This window comes from Mauremys reevesii, linkage group 3 (genome assembly GCF_016161935.1).
Source record: "Mauremys reevesii isolate NIE-2019 linkage group 3, ASM1616193v1, whole genome shotgun sequence".
In the NCBI taxonomy this organism is placed as follows: Eukaryota; Metazoa; Chordata; order Testudines; family Geoemydidae; genus Mauremys; species Mauremys reevesii.
The window spans coordinates 33,673,544-33,695,550 of NC_052625.1; the positions used below are offsets into that span (position 1 = coordinate 33,673,544).

The window sequence follows — 22,007 nt, forward strand, 5'->3', positions numbered from 1 at the left end:
AATGGAGTTTCCTGAGAAACTTTCTTTTCTTCTAAATCAAGTTTGATCTTAAACCTTTTTCTCAAATAAATAATGTTTCTGGAAATATAAAGCTTCTGTTTGCAAGAATATATAGGTGTGGCCACACATAAATTGGTTCTTAAACACAGCATTTTGAGGATTGTGGAAACCACTGCAGCATGGTTCAGTAGGAGCAGGTCTAATGGTGCTGCGTCATAGTGAAAAATACATTAAAGCTCCTTAGAGCATGTGTAAGCTTTGAATTAGTTAAGTAATATGTGATTTAATCAAGACTTTTTAAGGTTTTTTGTCAAAGTCTTAACTTTCCTGTGGTCTTAAAACTAGTAGGCCAAATTCTGTACTCAGTGACAACCATAAAATCTGACTGACTACAGAACTTGGCCTTGTGTCTCAAAACTAATCCAGAGTAGGTCACAAAGTGCATAGGAAACTTAAATAAGCACATTTGGTAACCAGCCTTAATAATGTCTTCCATTTGAAAGGCAATAAAGTGAGGCTGCCAGCACACGCACATTCATAACAGATATTCCATAAAGGCTGCAAAAAATGATAACATCTTAGTTTTATTTAAAAGGGCCTACGTAAGTGTTGTTTTTGTTTTTTAAATAGACATAGGAAGAATCGTGAGGCAGCCAGTGAGCTTCTGATGAGGTTGAAAGACAACAGAGATCTTCAAAAGTTTCTTCAGGACTGCCAGGAGGTAGGTTTTGTGTCACTTGGCTTTAAAAACCTCAACCTGCAGCAGTATGAGCATCTCAACTTGCATTCAGTGGGAGCTGAGGGCTCTCAGAAGCTCACAGGATCAGGCCTTACATGCACATTGGATATGTATTAAACGATCCCGACATCTAAGGGTAGGTCCATACTTACCGGCCGGGTCGATGCGTAGAGTTCGACTTCTTGGAGTTCGAACTCCGGACGCGCTCCCGTCGACTCCGGAACTCCACCACCACGAACGGTGGTGGCGGAGTCGACGGGGGAGCCGCGGAGTTCGATCCCGCGGTGTCAGGACGGGTAAGTCAGTCGAACTAAGGTGGTTCGACTTCAGCTACGCTATTCACGTAGCTGAAGTTGCGTACCTTAGTTCGACCCCCCCACCCAGTGTAGACCAGGCCTAAGAGTGAAACGAATGCTTTCTGCTCGGTTATTACTGGGGGCTCCATCATGGTCTCAGTTTCCTCTCCATTATACTAAGTTAAAAAGAGGAAAAAAGGTTGCCTAAAGAAGCACAAATTTGAAGCTATGGTTAAATTTAGTCATGGAATCTGGAAGGGATTAGCACTGGGTTTCTGTATTAAGAATTGTTTCATCTGTGCGTTGTGTGTCCTGAAATATGGCTTATCCACGTGGCTTCTACACGGCATTAGTAAAAGGAACACAAAGCAGTAAACATGGGCTGAGTAGGAACAAATTGGATAGTTTCTAATGTGGTGTTTATCTGATGGTTTGTTTTTTTTATTGGAAAGCATTACAGCATTTCTTAAAACATTCCTGTCCAGATCTCCTATCGTTGGACATGTGCCTTTTGCACTGCAGGCAGTATTTAAAATTGGAAATAATCTTTCTCTTAACATGTGGAATTAGTCTAGTGATTATCAGGTTATTTCATGCATCGCTGACAACACACATTAAAATTAGCTGTGCAAACCTGAGACCCTCAGTGAGGTGGTTGGGAAATAGCTGTTTTAAATTTCAGTTTATCAGCCATACTTCTCAACCACATAATGCAGAACACAAGCCACAAAGATGGTGTTGTACAATAGTTAGAAATAATTGCTCATTCCATAGGAGAAACATACAAAATATTCATAACCTGAACAAATGATGTTTACTGAAGGCAGTGCAGTTGCATTCATGCAAGCCCACAACTGAGTGGCATTTTCTTGTATAGCCATGAATTTTGGCCCAAATAGTATTACCCTATTAATAAAAACATTACAAATTAATAAAAAATCTGCTGGTATTGGCAGTTTGTTCTTCCCTCCTACAGAGTATTAATAATAACAAAGATCCATCTGGTTCTTTGGCCTTTGTGTGAATGTTGATGTGCTCTCCAGATTCTAAACCTACACCTGGCCAACAGGAATTTGGATTTTACATTAGTGTTCATACAAAATCTCTCTGAGGTCTAGCTCAACCTGTTAGAATGTGCTGGAGCACAATGATCATTCCGTCTTAGCTCTCCTAGTGCAGAAGCCGTCCTGAAGGGTGGAGAGGAGACAGAGCTATTCCTCACCCCGACCCTGCACTCCCTTCAGCAGCTATGGAGTTTGTCAGGGACAGAGAGGTGAACACAATGAAGGGATAGTTCAGCATGTACACCCCTCACCCCACGCTCTCTAGTGCTCCTGGAGGCTTTATGTCTTCCTGAAATACACTGACTCCCGGAGCTTCCCCTGAAGTGATGCTGCTCCATGTTGTTCCCAACATGGGGCTAAGACTGGGTTAGGAGACCTGATCTGATCCCCAGTCATCTGCTTCTATCTTTCAATGTCCCCAGTTGATCCCTTATCTTCCCTGCATACTGCCAGTTACAGATGTATCCCATTTCATCACTGTCAACAGTAACCTAACAAAGTTTTTTGAATAGTCCGTTCCTTTCACAGTACTATCAGTCTCACGATTAGTCACCCAATCTAGCAGTGGCACTGTGCTGAGTCCAGCCCATGGCACACAGTTCTTCCTTTCCATGACTCAGTGGAGCACAGGAAGAAAACAGGATAATGCTCATAGGGACAGCTCAGCCTATAGGGAGCGGACAGGGCAACAGGGTTTCTTTTTTAGCAGCCAGGTATACTGCTACGTTGTTACTAACTGGGCATCATTCTTCATGTCTCTCTCTACCATTCATAAACATGGATGTCTCAAATAAATCTACTGAATGAATGAAATTAAAGTATGACACCAGTGAAATCCTAGCAGATAATGGTAGAATTCCTGAATTTTGTGCCTTGAAAGCTTAATTTTGCCATTTCGTTTCCTTTATATCCTTGTTCCTAGGTAGCCTACCCCTGAAGAGTTTTGTAAAGCTGAATTTCCACTGTTAATGCTTAGAAGTCCCAGCACTTTCTGGTCTGATTTCTCCTGAGAAGTCAGAGTTAAAGAAGGTTTTGGCTGGATTCCACATGTCAGACGTGCTCCATCTGTTCATTTAGTGCCAGCAGGTTTTGTCATAAGTTTTAGACGTTTATGAACCTTGCACTTCCAGATAAGCTTTGGCAATCTGCATATTTACAGTGTCTGGGAAGAGTAAGGAAAATGATTTCATTTCCCAAGAGTCAATGGTGGAAACTGTGTTATGAGACAGAGCTGCAATAAGTGGGAGAATATCTAGTACCCAGCTCCCTTTGGCATTAAGGACCAATGAAGCCAATGGCAAAACTCCCATTGATCTCAGTAGGACAAAGATTTAACCTTACTAGAATACATACATCTTTTTTTTCCAAGGCAGTATATCTGGGAATGAACTGCTGCTTAAAGATCATTGTGTCTATACAGAGTAAAAAAAATGCTGCAGCAAGCAACCAATGTCTGTGTTTTTTTCTTCAAAGACAAGCTTTTAATGCTGATGCCTAAAATCCCTTTTCTTTTGGCTCAGAGAAGAGAAGAAAGAAGGGGGAAGGAAAATCTGGGTTTAATCTAACTTTATGCCTACACACTGACTGTATCTGACTTCTCTTTGATGTTGATGTCTTCATCCCATCTCATCTGCAAATCAGGATCCATTCCTTTGTCATCCCTAGATCCCTAGATGGGGATAATATTAATATTGAGAGAAAGAGAGACAGACAAGACAAGGAGACAAGCACTGTAATTACTAGAGTGTAACACCTGTCTCTTTTCTGGAAAGTTAAGTGTACAATTACTGATTTAGAACTATATAATAATGTATTTCTTAATATGGACTCTGACTGTTAAACCTTCAGAGTCCATATGTTCCCTCCCCTGTAACCCCCTTAGACCTATAATAGCTGTGTTAAGATGGGCATTGTTGTTTAGTTAGATTCAGTAAAAAGATCAGATGAGTAATTTTTCTGACCTGTTTATGTTTTCTATTTTTACAAACATTAACCATGCTCTTTAATGACCTTTTTAAAAATGTTCATGAATTGTAAATGGACTTCGTTGTCCAAGAACTCTGAATGAGTAGTAGTGATCTGGCAAATTTTCCTGATCTGTTCCACTACCCTAGCTCACACAGTGTTTTATTTGTAGAATGGTGCATATTGCAGAATTGGCCTCATTAGTAGCAAAGCTTAGGTTTTGCTTACATATATTCCTCTTGGATGGTGACTTTAAAGATGCAGAATGTGCATCTTCTCATAAGCTTTTGTAAGTGTTCTGTGCTGCATTTCTTCATAATTTAAAAAAAAAAACAACGGCCAGGTATGAATGAGACCACTCAGATGTGAGCTTCAACAGAGGAAAGATTTTTTTTTTTTAGTGTTAGTAGCAAGCATTCTTTTTGCTATTTCTCACTACCTCTGCTATTGGCCAAAAGGATATTTTTAAAATTTTACTTGTTTGTTCAGTTTTGATATGAAAATTTTCATTGTTGATATATTTCAGGACAATCAAAGCAAAAAGGAATGAACTGTATTTATATGAAGGGGAATGGAATTCTGGTTTTGTTTGAATTACAGGAGTATGTTTAATCAATATTTGGAAACAGCATTTAAAAAAAAAAGAAAAAAATAGTCCTTGAGTATTAAAGAACCTAGTGAAAATTAGACAAAGACATAGATCTAATTTAGTATAGTGTAAATGAATATTGTGTGCGCGTGCGCATGTGTATTCATATAATGAGAGTGACATAAACATAATGTGAAATTCCAACAAAAATTTCTTTGTAAAACGCTGCTTTGATATAGATGTAGGAATAGAACTTCTGATTCAATGCAGATTTACTAATGTAGATCTCTGCACTTGTGTAAAGTCACATTGATGTCAGTGGGACTTCACGCAGACGGGGGTCCACACTACAGTATCCTAATATAGGGTCAGGGTTCTAAGTAGGACATTTCTGAGAGAATCTTTTAAGACTGTGTTGGTGGTATGTGGGTCAGACTTCTGCCTACAGAGAAATAGAGGAAACATACTGTCGATGTTACCAATAACTAGAATGCTTGTGCCTGACCCAGCTTCCATTGAATTCAGTGGGAGCTTTGTAGTTGACTTCAATGGAGATAGGGTTGGGCCCTTTATCACTGCACCGAGGGATGGCCTCTGTAGTAGTGCCAATAACACACTGGATGGAGTAGTCACTTTGAATACCCTGTGTTAAAATGTTAGAGATGTTGAGTTTTCATGATAGGGGCATGGTGAGAGAATGTAAACAGGCAGGGAAGATGGTTTTCCCAAGTGTCAATCAAGTACAGTCTGAAAGAGACAGAGGTGTTTTGATCTACTGCACGTATTAAACACATAGGGCCAGAGCCAAAGCTCATTGGAATCAGTGGGAGTTTCTACAGTTTCTTCATTAGGCTTTGGATTAGGCCCATACCATATAATAGAAATGTTGGTGATATGTATATTGTAGATGTTGTTTACATTTAATAGAGATTGCCCCAGGCAAGAATCCTGGCTTCAAACAGCTCCCAGATCTGATCCAAACTTCTTGCCTCTATCTTTGGAATGGGCCAGCCTAAGCCCTGCTTCTGAATACCCTCAAACTTTCTACCCACCTCTGATTCCGTACTACGGACTGTTCAAAAAATCTCAAACAGTCATATTCTTTTTCACATTTTTTCAGCTGTCACTCTGGATCAATGAGAAGATGCTCACAGCCCAGGATATGTCTTATGACGAAGCAAGGAATCTGCACAGTAAATGGCTAAAACACCAGGCATTTATGGCAGAACTTGCATCCAACAAAGAATGGCTGGAGAAAATTGAAAAGGTAAATAAAGAACATTTTATAAACTTCCCCTTTTTTTAAATCATCGTTGTCTTCAGAGAAATGACAGTAAAAATGGCTTCTCTTTACTCAACAGATGAAACCCCTATTGTCTTTGATTATCTATTCAGTTTAGACCAAAAAAAGTTTTTATCATTGCTGACCAAATACAGTTATGAAAAGCAAGTCTGTCCAGTTTCTTTGTGGCTATCTCTGTCTGTTTCATCCTCTGTGTAATCCAGTCCATTCTGTTCTATTTCTCATCAATCTAATCTTTTTGATATTTTCTGTCAGTTTAAGATATCCAGGTTTTTGTAGTGCATGCACTAGCCAGTTTGCCAATTCTGTCCAATTGCCAAGTCATCCTTACTTGTAATGATGTAAGGAGGAAGACACAAGTTGATTTTCAGATGTCAGAGTTGAAAAGTACAAAAATCATCATTTTGATTTATAACCCGTACACAGTAACTATATGGATCATGGAAAGAAAATAACTATATAAACCTGTGGTGCCATTCTGACTGTCACTGTTTTGTAGTATAATCACAATACTAAACAGAAAACAAACCTCATGTGAGAAGTTAAAGCTCAGCTTGTTTTGTGAACAAATAACATCTCCATTGAGCTCTAGATCAGGTGATTTTAATGGCTTTAATATGCTGTACTATTTTTTCTGCTTTCTTGTTTGAAAGAAAGAACACTGGAACATTAAGAAATTCTCATCTTTAGCTCTGACAATGGGTTTCTGTTCACTGTAAGTTAGCATAATTGCTCATTTCCTTCCCAGTTTGGCACTCTTTGTATCCCATTAGTGGTTTTTCTGTGTTTTGCAACAGTAATAGTTTTCATCAGTGTAACTGAGGGCTTGGCTACACTTACAAATTTGCAGTGCTGCAGCAGGGTGTGAAAACACACCCTCTCCAGCGCTGCAAATTGCGGCGCTGCAAAGCGCCAGTGTGGTCAAAGCCCCAGCGCTGGGAGCGTGGCTCCCAGCGCTGTACGTTATTCCCCACAGGGAGTTGGAGTACGGACAGCGCTGGGAGAGCTTTCTCCCAGCGCTGGCGCTTTGACTACACTTAGTGCTTCAAAGCGCTGCTGCGGCAGCGCTTTGAAGTGTAAGTGTAGCCAAAGCCTTAAACACTGCTCTCAGCAGTACCTTTTCAGCGATGCTAGTGCGTTCCTATCCTCTGTCCCGGAAAAGTCAGATTGCAACAAAGGATAAAATACCTGCACCAAAGTTGTATGTTGAACCACAATTGCAAAACATTGTATTCTTATCGGGATTTGTTTTGTATTAAATGTGCAGTGTTGTGTACAGAGGTCAGCATTACAAAGCTTGTTCCGTATTGAGAGAGATTACCAGTTCTAGGGGTATACGCATACTTTTAAATAGAGGATCTGTCTCTCAAACTGGAGAAAATCTTTCCAAATGAAGAAATATTTTAAAGTCCAAGCACTCTGTTGGTGGTTTCCTTAAATATAGGGCTCCTGCTTCCCTATATGTTGTTGTTGCCATTGGAAGGAGAACTAGCATACAAAAGAAGCCAGGGGCTCAGCACCGTAAAGCTGGTGACTTTGGGAGGGAGCCAGTGGGGGCAAGGTATAGTTGCCTGGCAACACCCATCCTCTACCGCAGTATCTTGATAGCACAGTCATACTGTACTGTACTCCCTCTGCCAGCATTACCCTTGGTCTCCCTATTCCCCAAATGTTCCACAGTATCGTGAAGATCCTGCGCAAGTTACGGCAGGTTTGTTTTTCAATAACTTGCTCCACTTTGTCCCACATATTTGTGGGTGAGCATGTCCCAGCCCCACAAAAACAGATCCGGATCCCCGCAGAACCCGCAATGAGAAGGGACTTTCAAAGGGTCTAAATGAAGGAGGGGAGCAAGGTATGCAGCCGGCACTCTCCACCCTTCCAGATCCTCCCAGACCTTGGGTACAGGAACCTTGCTCCTTGTGGAAGTGGCAGGACTGTGGAGTCTTTGTTTTGAAAAGAATAACTGAGATGTAATTTTGACAGACCTTTAATGCTCTTCCCTAATGTCATTATGTTTGCTATGTGCTTTGCAGGAAGGGATGCAGCTCATTGCAGAGAAACCAGAGACTGAAACCGTAGTGAAAGAAAAGCTGACAGGCCTGCATCAAATGTGGGAGGAGCTCGAATCTACTACCCAAACCAAGGCTCAGCGACTCTTTGATGCGAATAAGGCTGAGCTTTTCACACAGAGTTGTGCTGATTTGGATAAATGGCTGAAGAGCTTGGAGAGTCAGATACAGTCTGACGACTACGGAAAAGATCTCACCAGTGTCAACATCCTGTTGAAAAAACAACAGGTAAACAAACTGAGCAGTGAGTCTAGAATAGAATAGAAGGAAAGGCAATTGTAAGTAGGGTTGCCAACCCACCTGGTTTGGGCGGGAGTCTCCCGGAATTGGGATCGATCTCCCGGAGGCTACTGAAGCCAGTCAGAGAGATTTTAAGCTACTAAAAGTCCAGCAGGGCTAAGGCAGGCTCCCTACTCTCCCTGGCTCCATGCTGCTCCTAGAAGCAGCAGGCATGTCCCAGTGGCTCCTAGGAGGCGCGGCCAGTGGAGTCTCTGCGCACTGCCCGATCACCAACTCTGCAGCTCCCATTTGCTGGGAAGCAGGAACTGCAGCCAATGGGAGCTGTGGGGGTGGTGCTTGCAGGAAGGGGCAGAGCCACCCATGAGCCTAGGAGCCACTGCCAGACATGCCGCCGCTTACGGGAGCCGCCTGAGGTAAATGCTGCCCGACTGGAGCCTGCACCCTAAAGCCCCTCCCCACCTCTGCCCCAGCCCACTCCTGCACCCAAACTTCCTCCAGGAGCCCACACACCAAACCTCCTGCCACAGATCGGAACCCGCTCTCACACCCAAACTCTTTCCCAGAGTCCTCACCACAAACCCCTTCCTTCACCCCAGCCCTGGGCCCCCTCCCACACCCAAACTCCCTCCCAGAGCCCACACCCCGATCCCCCTCCTACACTCCAACCTCCTGCCCCAGGCTCAGCCTGGAGCCCCCTCCCACACGCTGAACCCCTTGGCCCCATCCCAGGGCCCGCACCTCAACGCCCTGCCCCAGCCTGGTGAAAGTGAATGAGGGTGGAGGAGAGTGAGCAACGGAGGGAGGGGGGCTGGAGTGAGTGGGGACAGGCCTCAGGTAAGGGCAGGGTTTGGGGGAAGGGGGCGGGGCAAGGGTGTTTGGATTTCTGCAATTAGACAGTTGGCAACCCTAGTTGTAAGCATACCAAGAAACAGATAAAGGACCCTTTCAGTTTAGATTAAGATTTAATTTGTTCTTCTTTCTTCCTGTTTGTCCCTTCTTCTGTTAAGGGAAAGCAGCAGCCATTAGATACCCCATCCCCACATCTCTCAGTGCAATCTATCCTCTTCCTCCCCAGTTCTTCCCCTCCTGTTGATAATTTCTTTCCCTGTGGGGAATCCTCCAGTAATTGGCTGCCCTCCCCACCCCACGTGTGAGTGGCTCCCTGATTCCCAGTAATTACAGCAGTGAGCAAAGTGACTCTGCATCTGCTGTTACACTGAACAGTTTTGGAGTAGAGTTAAGCTGTGAGCAACTAGTAAAAGAGTAAGAACTGGGGACCAAATGCACTACTTTTGGAAGCAGGCACAACTCCCTTGACTTCAGTGATGCTGAGTCCAGCAATTCAGCCGTTAATCTGGTCTTAATCCTGCTTCCATGCACTGGCGCTCCCTCTCAGGAAATGGATCCAGTCTACTTCATATGCTGTCACTGCAAAACATGTCACAGTCATTATTAATATGGTGAATTCCTAGTTGTTGTGATTCCTCCTTTGTTCTTGCCCAGGATTATGAAGCTAATGATACTTTTTTTAATCTTGCAAATTGCATCTATACGAATGCCCAGTTTTTCAAGCTCTCTTGGCACTTTCCCCCTTACTTAGATGCTTGAGAACCAAATGGATGTTCGTAAGAAGGAGGTAGAGGAGCTGCAAAGCCAGGCCCAGGCTTTGAGTCAGGAGGGCAAGAGTACTGATGAAGTAGATGGCAAACGCCTTATTGTACAGAAGAAATTTTTGGAGCTTCTGGAACCCTTGACTGAAAGGAAGACAAATCTGCTGGCCTCCAAAGAGGTCCACCAGTTCAACCGGGATGTGGAGGATGAAATTGTGAGTACAAATCACATTCCCCAAATGCTAGAAAATGCTCAGCCCCATCAAGGGGACTTGTCTGAATTAATCTCTCACTAGCACATTAGACTATTGCATTTCCCAAGGCATCTCTCGCAGCCTCCAGCTCCTCTCCCATCAATATCACGGATGTTTCATGGGGATTTTCTGAAATTTCTCTTTCAGCTGTGGGTTGGAGAGAGGATGCCTATAGCAACATCTACAGATCATGGACATAACCTCCAGACTGTGCAGCTACTGATAAAGAAAAATCAGGTAAGTAGCTGCTGTTAGAGTTGTTTCTGTTCCTGTTAATTAATGGTACCCAGTATCTGCCAGGAAAAAATGTTTGAGGAGGCTCTACTTGGAATGAGTCCATTTGCTGTAAGTGCTTAGGGCTGAATTATGGATGCTTCAGTGCATATGTGCTGAAGGCTGAGAGAATTCAGGGAGCCCTTTCCTGCAGTGTACTCATGCAGGAGGCAGTCATAGCTTGTCCGCACAAACTGTTATGGTGTGTATTGCTGTGCCTGCTACCCTTCTGCCTTAGGTGACAGCCCTGCCTGGCATCCTCATTTTGTAAGAGTTTGTTCAGATGCTATTTCTAATTAATATGTTGCTTTCCCATGTAGACACTTCAGAAGGAAATCCAGGGACATCAGCCTCGTATCGATGACATTTTTGAGAGGAGCCAAAATGTTATTACAGACAGCAGCCTTAATGCTGAAGCGCTTCAGCAGAGACTTGCAGACTTGCAACAGCTGTGGAAACTCCTAATTGAGGAGACAGAGAAACGCCACAAACGCCTGGAGGAGTCTCACAAAGCACAGCAGTATTACTTCGATGCTGCAGAGGCTGAGGCATGGATGAGTGAGCAGGAACTCTATATGATGTCAGAAGAGAAAGCCAAGGTGAGTAGCTTTATGGTGAAACAGGTTTGCAAGCACTTTGGACGACAGGATTAGAATTCAAAATGGCCTTGACAAATTGGAGAATTGGTAAGTCAAGAAATAATGGGCTTAATCTGCAGCAAAAGAGATTTAGTTTAGATATTAAGACAAACTTTTTAACTCTAAGAATAGCTAAGCCTTGGAATAGGCTTCCAAGGGAGGTTGTGGAGTCCTGTCATTAGAGGTTTTTAAGAACAGGTTAGACAAACACCTGTCAGGGACGGCCTAGGTATACTTGGTCCTGCCACAGCACCGGTGACTGGACTCGGTGACCTCTTAAGGTCCCTTTCAGCCCTACGTTTCTCTGATTCTGTAATTTAATACGTCACAAATACAGTGGGGCCATAAATGAACTGAATTCACTCATGAGATCCCACAAGAAATCTCTGTTTGGGTACTGCTACTCACGAGTTACTGTTTCCCTATGGAACACTGGTCTTGCAGTACCAGGTCATGTTAACAGTGCAGCATTACCAGACAATAACTGTACCTCTAGCACACAACACTAGTGCTTTACAAGAAACCTTGTTTTTGCATTTGGTGTGTGCCATAGATGTATTTTCCTGTTTGCTGATATAGGGACAGAGTCACCAGAGCCAAATGGATGTTCATAAGCCAAAATTGCCAGGTGTTTTGCATCACTGGAGTAGTGTAAAACAGCTAATCTGTACTGGTGAATCTAGCCCAGTTCTTCAGAACCCAGGGCATTCTGTTAAGGGTCTGCTGCTGCTCCGATTGTAGTCAAATCCAAACAGGATCAGACCACATAAGGGAAAACAATCTATTCCTTCCTCTCTGCAGTATTGGGGGTGGGAGGAGGGAGGGGAGTATGCTATATAGGTTTTTTATTTTATTTTTTTTAATGATCCAGGGCAATAAATAACCATTTCACACCCATGTAACAGATTCCAGGGGCATTCAGTGCTCAGCTAACAAGTGTTTTGCTTTACTTTGTTTCCCAAGCATAACAAATAAAAGAAATTTTAAAAATGAAACCACAAACAATCAGTCCACCAGAATGTTTAAGGGAGAAACACTTATAGGTGATTTCCAGTTACATAGTCAGCCCTGCTTTATTTCACTTAATTTTAGCTGCATACTGTTTTGATGAAAATTACTGCAGGCATTTTTGGGGAGCCTTTTCCAGGTCCTTAGAATTTCTTATCTTTGACCAAGGGTGTAATTGCAAAGCCTGACCAGTGATATGTTAAAAATCTTTTCTGTTGTCATGGGCCCTACACATCACCAATGTTCTATAAATGCACAAAGCACTTCACAGTCAAGGAAATTCAACATGTTTGATGCACAGCTGATCTAATCTTGCTCTGGATCCCAGAGTGGTCATTGTATTCACCCTTTCACTTGTTTCGTCACTGTGTATGGACACCATTTACCATAGATTTAACTAACATTTATATACCATAGTCAGAACAACTTTTCTTCAAGTTGCACTTGAGAGTAATCCTTCGTAAATCTTTTACACTGCTGTCAAGTTGATTGCTCGTATTTCACCCAACCTGGTGAGGTTGCTGAGTATTTCTCCAAAGGGGAGGACCTGACTGTATTGTTCTGTCCCTGTTACAGGATGAACAGAGTGCAGTGTCCATGCTGAAGAAACACCAGATTTTGGAACAGGCAGTAGAAGACTATGCTGAGACAGTGCACCAGCTTTCCAAGACTAGCAGAACTTTGGTTGCAGACAATCATCCGGAAAGGTTAGTATTCCCTTACGGTTGGATTTTTAACTGCTTTTGACAATTAGATCACTTAATTGATGCATCGTGAAAGATAAAGACTAAGACAAATTGTAAGTAACTCAGGAAAACATTTCCAAAGTGGGGCCAAGTTCTGTCCTAGCCAGACAACAGGGGTATGTCTTGGTGCATCCTTGTCAGGGTGGAATTTCACAGGGAGAACCAGTGCACCAGGCTGCAAGGTGCAATTTGCTGATGCTTTGGTCAGGATCAGGGTACACAACTACTGATTAGTACTGGGCATGTTAGGGACATTGCATGGGCTGGTGCATTAACCATAATACCTCCATGTGCATTCCTGTAGAAAAAAGGAATCCAATCATGCTGCTTGTATAGGAGAGGAGTAATCCAGATACTCTTTCTTCCCTCCTATTGCACATCAGCAGGGAGCACTGGGCCAGTGAGTCAGAATCACCCAAGCCCATTCACTTTTGAATGTCAGTGGAAGTGCCCCTGGATGGAGGTGTTACCGCCCTACCTTGGGGTTTCTAGTGAGGAAGAGCAGCTTTACTTTCTAAGGATGACAGAGACTTGTCTTTGGAGACCGCTGAGGGTGGCACAGAATCAGTGCATCTCCTGTCTGTACTAGACATCCCCTCTCCGTAGCTAGACCCTCCCACTTTATGGGTGTGGCTTCCTTCTACAAATACACACCAGCATCTCCTATGTTGACTCACTATACAATGTATCTATGCTTACACATCCAGCTTTTCACTCTTAACACACATGGAAAAGCACCATGCTCGTGAAGCTAGTATTGGGATACTCTGGTGTCTTGGTGATTGTAATGGGCCCTGTGGCACAGGAGACTTCCAACTCCTCTACATTTGGTCCCTCTCAGAAGGAGGGAAGCCTTGTTCATGAAGACAGAAGGTTAATACATGAAGAAATATGGCCCTCGGAATGAAGGAAATAGGAGATTCTTAGGCTATTCCAAAGACGGCTCCAAGTGGCTAAGTCTGCTTTATTAGATCACATGGTTCAATGGAATGAGAATGGAAGGGACGCTATCAGAAAAAAATTAGCTAAATCCAGAGTTACATACTATAGGACAAAACAATTCAGTTTTAACCTTTACCAGAGATTGATTTCAGGCTATGTATCACTAAGAGAGCTTAAAAAGGTAACTTTTACCATGGTAGTTATAGACACAAGGACTGAATTCTCCATTGGCAATATGCTGGCTCTATGGCAAATTTATTTAACCTACCCTAGTCTGGCTGGAGCTGGGAGAGTCTTGGAGATGACAGTCTCCATCTCTATTGGAAGGGTGTGTGCCGCATAATTTAAAAGCACTCACTAGTGGTCAGTTTTGAGTTTTTATGGCTCAGCTGATTGAGTACTGCAATAACATAGTAAACCTGTATATTTGGCAGAGGAAAGACAACGTTAAAGGGGGTTGTGCAGCTCACAGGAAATAAATCCAAGAGATCTGGTAAATGGAAATGATATTAGTTTCCTTTGGATTATTGAGCCTTAGACTGAAGAAACCTGTTAGTGCTGTTGACCATCAATTTAGCATTAACTTTCAGTGCTGAAGGAAATTCTGACTGCTAGAACCAAGGGAGAGATAGTCCAGGTCCTTTCTCTCAGTCCTAGGACAAGTCCATTGTGTGATCTTAACTTCAGTAAATGGGGTTCTTTGTTCACATTTACATTTTCCACAGTCAATGGGTGTGGTCTGTATTTGCATGGTGGGCCAGGTCCTTGTCTGGTGTAACTGGCATCGCTCCATGACTTTAATGGAGCTAGGCCAGCTAAGGATCTGGTCTGAATGTTTATAGGCAAAGTTTTAGTCACTTCAGAGACATGTGTTCTATGGGCTAAATAGTCTAACAGTGATTTTTCGTCTTAGATTTTTTGACCCCTGATGTTTTGTTTGTTTTTTAAAAAATCAGTGGTGACTCAGTGTTCTTGGGGATTTTTTTCAGCGAGCGTATCAGTATGCGCCAGTCCAAGGTGGATAAGCTGTATGCAGGCCTGAAGGATCTAGCTGAAGAGAGGAGGGGCAAACTAGATGAGAGACACAGGCTATTCCAGCTCAATCGTGAGGTGGATGACTTGGAGCAATGGATTGCTGAAAGGGAAGTGGTGGCAGGATCCCACGAGCTGGGACAGGATTATGAACATGTTACAGTAAGTTATTTGGCTATAGCTGCAGACAAATATGATTTTTCTGGGAATTGTACATACTAGCTGGGTAATATAAATCAATGGTAGGTTTTGTTTATTTGATATGCACTATAGTTTTGAGGCTGTTGGGTCATTTGCATGTTCTTTGGCTCTTCACTACAACATAAGCGATATATTGTGGGATTCCTACAGTTGTCATAAACTATTTCAGGTTCCTGCTTGTGAATTATATTGCATGTAAGACACTCCAGTATAGCATTCCTGGTGATCTTACACAATTTATTTCAAAAAGTCATGTGATACCCATCACATTTGCAATCCCCAATGATAGATGTAAGTAAAAAAAATATAGCTTGGGCACTGCTGATTTACAGCTCTTTGTTCACATTTCAGATGTTACAAGAGCGATTCCGCGAATTTGCCCGAGACACTGGAAACATTGGACAGGAGCGTGTTGATACTGTTAACCACATGGCAGATGAGCTCATCAATTCTGGACACTCTGATGCAGCCACCATTGCAGAGTGGAAGGATGGTCTCAATGAGGCATGGGCTGACCTCTTGGAGCTCATTGACACAAGAACACAGATTCTAGCAGCCTCTTATGAACTACACAAATTTTACCATGATGCCAAGGAGATCTTTGGACGTATTCAAGATAAACACAAGAAACTGCCCGAGGAACTTGGTAGAGACCAAAACACAGTGGAAGCACTACAGAGGATGCACACAACGTTTGAACATGATATTCAGGCTTTAGGCACCCAGGTGTGTATTATGCAAGCAACTTTTCAGTGTGTGTCTGGATTTAGGAATCTGGGATAACATCAGATATCTGCCACCAAGTGCTGAGAGACAAGATTGTGGATTGCTAGTCAAAAACATTTCTATGTGACTAACATCACGGGGCTTATTTTACTACTTGTATTTGTAATTTGCTTCTCTAATTATATAGTGTAGCTCTGTTAGTGTCTAGAGTGTTAGAAGTCACTCTGGAAGTCCACAGCCTTCTGTAAATACAGATAATTGTTTACTGAAAATTTGTCATCTGATGCGCTTGATTAAAAAAGAAATCATAAAGTCAAAGGGCTTGTATATTGCTTATGATGACAGGTAATGAAGGTAAGATTTTCAACCCCAGCTAAAGGCGTTAGCCATACATTTCCCATTAATACTGGGGTGCTGCGTACCAATATAAAAACATGGATGGAAGGGAGGATTGTTGGATAGGTAGGTAGCTGAATCTGACTTCCCAGAGGACCTGTTTCAGATAGGTGTATATATAGTAGTGCCAGCATTACGTTGTCTGGTTTATGCAGTTGGAAGATAAATTAGGAAGAAAAAAGGTTAATTTGCATTAAATAGAACACCTATTAAAGCAGTTTCAGTGAGGCACTGAGCTGGTATTAAATCTATCAAGTTTTTTTTTGTATATCAGTGCTAATATATAAACACAGATTTTAGCTTTTTCTGTGCTCTTAACACAGTCTTGGGAAGGTTAGTAGTAATTATACTAAAAAGTCACCACTGAAATTTTCTATGCCCCAGTGCCCATATTTGCTCCATTTGTGAACATTGCACAAAATAAGCTGTCTAGTGGAAGGACAGATGTTCCAAATTGTATGCGGGCAGGAGAAGGAGAAGGAAAAATTAAAGGAAATTCCTTAATCCTCTCCAGATTTTCTCATGCTTGGTATTCTTGTTTGTAGTGGCTGATAAAGACCTTAGAGATATCTTTAAATGCAGTTAGTCTACCAAATAGCTATTTTTGTTATGCATTTGGATATGATAACTTCACCAATATTGCTTCTTGTGTTAGTTTCTGGAAATAGTAAATTAGGACATTTTAAAATGGTAAAACTCCCATTGACTTCTATGGGGAGCAGAGTTAGGCCAAGGCCAAGTGCTTTTGAACATTTCACCCCTAAAATTCAGAAACTGTTCCAGATGATGGACACAATGAGCTCATTCCGATTTGATTTTATTCCACGTTCTGTACTTATGCGTGCACAATATCAAGATTAGTAGAGTTCAAAATGCAGTAACTGTCAGAGTGTTTAATTCATTAAACATTTAAACAATCTGAAATGTCAAAACTACAATTAAAAACATGTATTTTCTTAAGACAGGTATATTAAATAGGCTAAAGAGAAAATAGCTATTAATATATCATACTAGGAATTATAATCCCCACTAAGGCATACAGCTGTTTTTAACATGAATATTTCAAATGGGAGAAATGCAAGTGAACTCAGTTGCTATGAAGTAGTGTTTTTCTTCATTGTTTGGAGCGTCTGGGCCAATTCACAATGGCCCTGCAACTTGAGTAGTCATTTACACTAGTGCAAAGGGAGTGCAAAGTGGATGTAACACACTATCATCATGTTCTGAAAATGTTTTGTACCTAGAAATTAGGTCACTTATCCAGGATAGGAGATTATATCCTGGAAAGAATTGTCTCTGAAATGATTTGAGTCATGGTGGATGACTGAACATGAGAGCCCAGTGTAATTCTGTGGCTAAGAGGTTTAACATAGTCCTTGGAAGCATACGCGAGGGAGTATCAACTAGGAGTAGGGAGATATGTAACCTCTATATGCTGCATTAGGGCGGCCATTACTGGAATACAGTGTGTAGTTCTTCCAAAAGGATGTTGGAAAAATTGAAAAAGATTTAGAACAGAGCCACAAGAATGATTTGACATCTGGAAAATATGTTTTGTAGTAGAGACTTGGGAAGGTCAATCAGTTTAGTTTATCCAAGAGAATGTGATCAAGTCACCTTTTAACAATCTACAAGGTCCTATATGGGGAAGAGATTTTTGATAGTAGTAGGCTCTTTAGTCCAGCATACAAAGGCATGACAAGATCCAGTGACTGAAAGATGAAAATAGACACGTTCAGACTGGAAATAAGGTTCAAATTTTTAAGTGAGGATAACTAACTATTGGAACAACTTACCTAGGGATGTGATGGGTTCCCCATCACTTGAAGTCTTTTAATCAAGACTGGCTGTCTTTCTAGAAGATATGCTCTATTTCAGCCAGACGCCCTGGGCTTGATGCAGGAATCATTGGATGAAATTCTATGACCTGTGTTATGCAGGAGGTCAGACTTGATGATCATAATGAACCCTTCTGGCCTTAAAGTCTATGAATCATTTTGCACTGGCGTAAATGATCCCGCGAGATGTGGGCAACGGTGAATTGATGTGTTTTTCTTCTGAGGCTTGTTAACCAGAGGTCTCTACTTCTCTAGGTCTGAGAAGTTCTAAAGTGAAAGGCTGACAGGAAACCAGGAGTGAGGCTTTCACAATACAAAGTTCCAACTCTGAAAACTTGCAACTTACAAAAGACTTTGAGGAGAAACTCAAAACATAAATTGGCATCTGAAATTTCCTGACGCTGTGGATTGTTTTGACTAAAAAGCATACACGAGCTAAGGTGCAGTTTTGTTGTTTGCTTTTCAAACACATTAGGTGAGACAGCTGCAAGAGGACGCTGCACGCCTTCAGGCTGCCTATGCTGGGGACAAGGCTGACGACATCCAGAAGCGGGAGAACGAGGTCCTGGAAGCATGGAAAGCATTGCTGGACGCCTGCGAGGGACGCAGGGTTAGACTGGTGGATACAGGAGATAAATTTCGTTTCTTCAGCATGGTTCGTGATCTCATGCTCTGGATGGAAGATGTTATCCGGCAGATTGAAGCCCAAGAGAAGCCAAGGTAATGTGAACATCTGCAATGGAATATTATAATATTATTATGGTAAGGCTGCTACTTTTGCTGAGGAATATAGCAGCCTGTTTAAAGGACTGAGCCAAGATAATGGGACCAAGGTTATCTAGATAATTTAGATCCCTCCAGCCAAGTGAAATAAAATGGCTGTCTAATCAACCTGTCCATATAGACAGAGGAAAAGCAGGCAGTGGGTGGCATTCTGGCCACCCATACCACAATTAGGAATGGCAGCTATGTGACTGACAGATGGAAGGAGCTGCAGAGCTGGCTGGAGAGAACTAGTAAAAAAGAAAGATTTCAGAACTCTGGAAGGGTGACCTCACTGCATATTAAGTGGTATGGGCCATTGTCTGGCTCGTAGGAAAAGAAGAGTGGCCCTGTTAAGGGCTAGATGGACAGAGAATAACTTGCTATGGCAGCTTCAGAGCAGATCAGCATGGGGATTCAGACCCATTTCTCCCCCGCCAATCCCCCAGATGACTGGAAGGTGGGGGGCTACTCATGTCCACACTGGTGCAGGAAAAGCCCTCTTTTCCCCGAACCCAGCAAAGCCACTTCCACCCTCCATGGGAGTAGTTCAATACCTGGTCTCCTCGTGATCCGCTGTGGGCATTACACTGATCAGTCCTTTCTTGGGGGGCTGGAAAGGAATTTTTTTCCTCGCTGCTAGATTGGCCAAAGTGAGTGGAGTGGGGTTCGCCTTCCCCACAGTAGGTTGGGGGCTTAGTTTGGGCAGACATGAAATGGTGAGGAGGCTGTGATGTCACAACTTATTATGTAATCACAGTCTGGATGTCCAGCGCAAGTACTCCATAGGGAAGGAATACTGTGATCAGATAAAATGGATTGACAAAGGATTCAAAGGCAGTATTTTTTAAAGGAGTGGAAATGGGGGGATTCAGGACTCCTGTGACTGGTACAAAAGGGAGCCGAGCTCCCCCTTAATCCTCATTTGAGGGGGAAGGTGGGGTCACAGCAGCGAGTTAGCTGCAGAACAGGGTGGGTAAAGAGGTGGGGGCGGGGGGCTGACAGCTGCAATTCCCACTCCCCACCATAAATAACTGCTTATGGAATTACCTGCACTGTACACTTTTATTTGCCAGGTACTCCCTGACATTTAGGAATAAAGTTGCGGCCTGTTTAAACCCCATTCAGTGTCTCCTGTCCAATGTTCCCTCTAATTTTTTCCATCCATGTGCAGAATAAATTTTGTTATGTGCACCAAGGTATGTGCAGATGTGCGCCACCAGTGAAACAAAAAACTTAGATATAATATATATTTTTTAAAAGTTATCATAGGGATAATTACTCCAGCCAGGACAGGTTAGTCATTTTAAAACTCACTGCTCAAAGAATTAAATTTAAGTATAAGAGAAATAAAAATTATGAAATGCATAGACGAGTCAAAACACTAAAATAAAACACTTTGAAAGAATAAAATTACAGAGAATATATGTGCATTGCAGGAAGTACCAAGAAATAACAACAACCATGATACAAGTATGTGTTGGGAGGTGAGTGTGAAAGAGAGTCTGTGTGTGTGTGTGTGCGCGCGCGCGGCACAGAGACTTGTGTGTGTGTGTGTGTGAGAGAGAGAGAGATACAGTGTGTGTGCTGGCTGCTGGGGACATTTCTGAGAGACACTGTGTGCTCTCTCTTTAAGACACTAACTGAAAGCTCTCCTGCTCTGTCCTGAGCCCTGTTGTCTTCCCTCCCCTGCTCTGCGAAGATGGGGTACATGCGGGGGGAAGGGGTTGGAGAGAGAGAGTCTGTGTGAGCAGACTGATGGGGAAATCTCAGAAACAGTGCAGTGTCTCTTTAAGAAAGGTACTCAGTCACTCACCATTTATGGCAGAGTCCTAGCCAGGCTGTGTCCCCTCTGCCCTGCTCTGCGGAGATCGGCTATAGGGGCGGGATAGAGGGGGACACCCTGACATCAGCACTCTCCTTCCCCACCCCACCCCATCCTCGCTCTGCACAGCTAGCAGGAGGGTCTGAGAGAGGAGCAGCTGCAGGATGGAGCAGCATGGGTTAGGGGCACCTGAACACATGCTACCACCTGTGAGTTCTCCACTAATCAGCTGGGCGCCATTTGAATCTCTCCTGGGCAGCCAATAGCCGCCCAAGCGCACAGCTTACAGGGAACACAGCTCCTGTCCTTCCGGCATAGCTGGACAATTACAGCTCTTTCTCATACAGCCTCTAGAGTCTAGAGTAAAGCATAGGATTAAGGAGTTAATGTCACAGCCCTTCACTCACTTCATGTCTGTTTCAGCTCAAAGTTGTTCCATCTTAATGCAGCTGTTGCTTTTTTGTTTAAAGAAAATAAATAGGTGAATAGCTTAAAAAATCCGTGTAGCCATATCAATTCATCATCAATCCCTTATGCCCCTTCTCTTTTATAATGAGCCTTTCAGCCTGTTGATTTCAAGAAGACAAATTATACTCTCTTGTATGGTCTTTTCATTGAATATCTACTGAATGGTCATTCTTGGCTCTTTCTTGTTAGATTTAAGGGCTGTTAGATGCATTTAACAGCCCTTATGTGCCTGCATATAAGGCACAGCCGCAGTGCAGGCTCCAGGAGCCATGTGCCACATGTGGAGAGGAAGCAGTGTCTAGTTCCAGTGCAGAGAGGGAGTGGGGCTGCCTCTTCTCTCCCATTTTGGAGAGGCAAGCACTAGTAGCAACACTAGTTTCACATAGCACTTACTCTTAGTACTGACCACGATATAGATGTGTAAGGGGGACGCTCCGTGTATCCTGTCCCCAGTCATGCACATCACGCAGAGGCTGAGTACCATCTTGCCTGTTGTGTATAATGACAAACTGGGAATTAATAAATTCTATATTGTGCATTTCTGTTGTAGCTTATTTGTTTAAAAGAACAACTATGTGGTACCATTAATTTTGGAGTGTACATTTCTAAACCACAATTTGTCATTTTAGGGATGTTTCATCAGTTGAATTACTAATGAACAATCACCAGGGTATCAAAGCAGAAATTGACGCCCGTAACGACAGCTTTACTACGTGTATCGAGCTTGGCAAATCTCTTCTGGCAAGGAAACACTATGCATCAGAGGAGGTACTCTGCCTGCTGACTATACAAAAGCTGCAGTGCAGCTGAACTATGGATTTTGTTTCGGTTAGAGAAGGCTTTCATTGTGTAATCTGCTGATTAATGAGGTGTTCCTTTATAATGACTGCATTACTTTAGGGTCCATTGCACTTGTATTGGTGAGATTACTGTATTTCTAATCTGTGGTCAGTTTAGCGGTACCACTTTGTATATCCATGTGGGGGATCAGTATTAGAGTCCCCAGTTTGGCACCTAAAC

General features: G+C 42.7%; 1 protein-coding gene across 5 annotated transcripts in view; it reads left to right on the top strand.

Annotated features, from left to right (window-relative positions):
- Positions 1 to 22,007, top strand: part of SPTBN1 (spectrin beta, non-erythrocytic 1) — a 200,866-nt gene that overhangs the window by 155,615 nt on the left and 23,244 nt on the right. For all 5 annotated transcript variants that reach the window (XM_039532700.1, XM_039532701.1, XM_039532702.1 and 2 more), the window contains 11 exons: positions 631 to 721; positions 5,774 to 5,920; positions 7,993 to 8,256; positions 9,869 to 10,093; positions 10,280 to 10,369; positions 10,726 to 11,004; positions 12,628 to 12,758; positions 14,729 to 14,933; positions 15,324 to 15,698; positions 18,408 to 18,652; positions 21,617 to 21,755. In XM_039532700.1, coding sequence (XP_039388634.1) covers positions 631 to 721; positions 5,774 to 5,920; positions 7,993 to 8,256; positions 9,869 to 10,093; positions 10,280 to 10,369; positions 10,726 to 11,004; positions 12,628 to 12,758; positions 14,729 to 14,933; positions 15,324 to 15,698; positions 18,408 to 18,652; positions 21,617 to 21,755 — 2,191 coding nt within the window. The remainder of the gene's footprint in view (positions 1 to 630; positions 722 to 5,773; positions 5,921 to 7,992; positions 8,257 to 9,868; positions 10,094 to 10,279; positions 10,370 to 10,725; positions 11,005 to 12,627; positions 12,759 to 14,728; positions 14,934 to 15,323; positions 15,699 to 18,407; positions 18,653 to 21,616; positions 21,756 to 22,007) is intronic.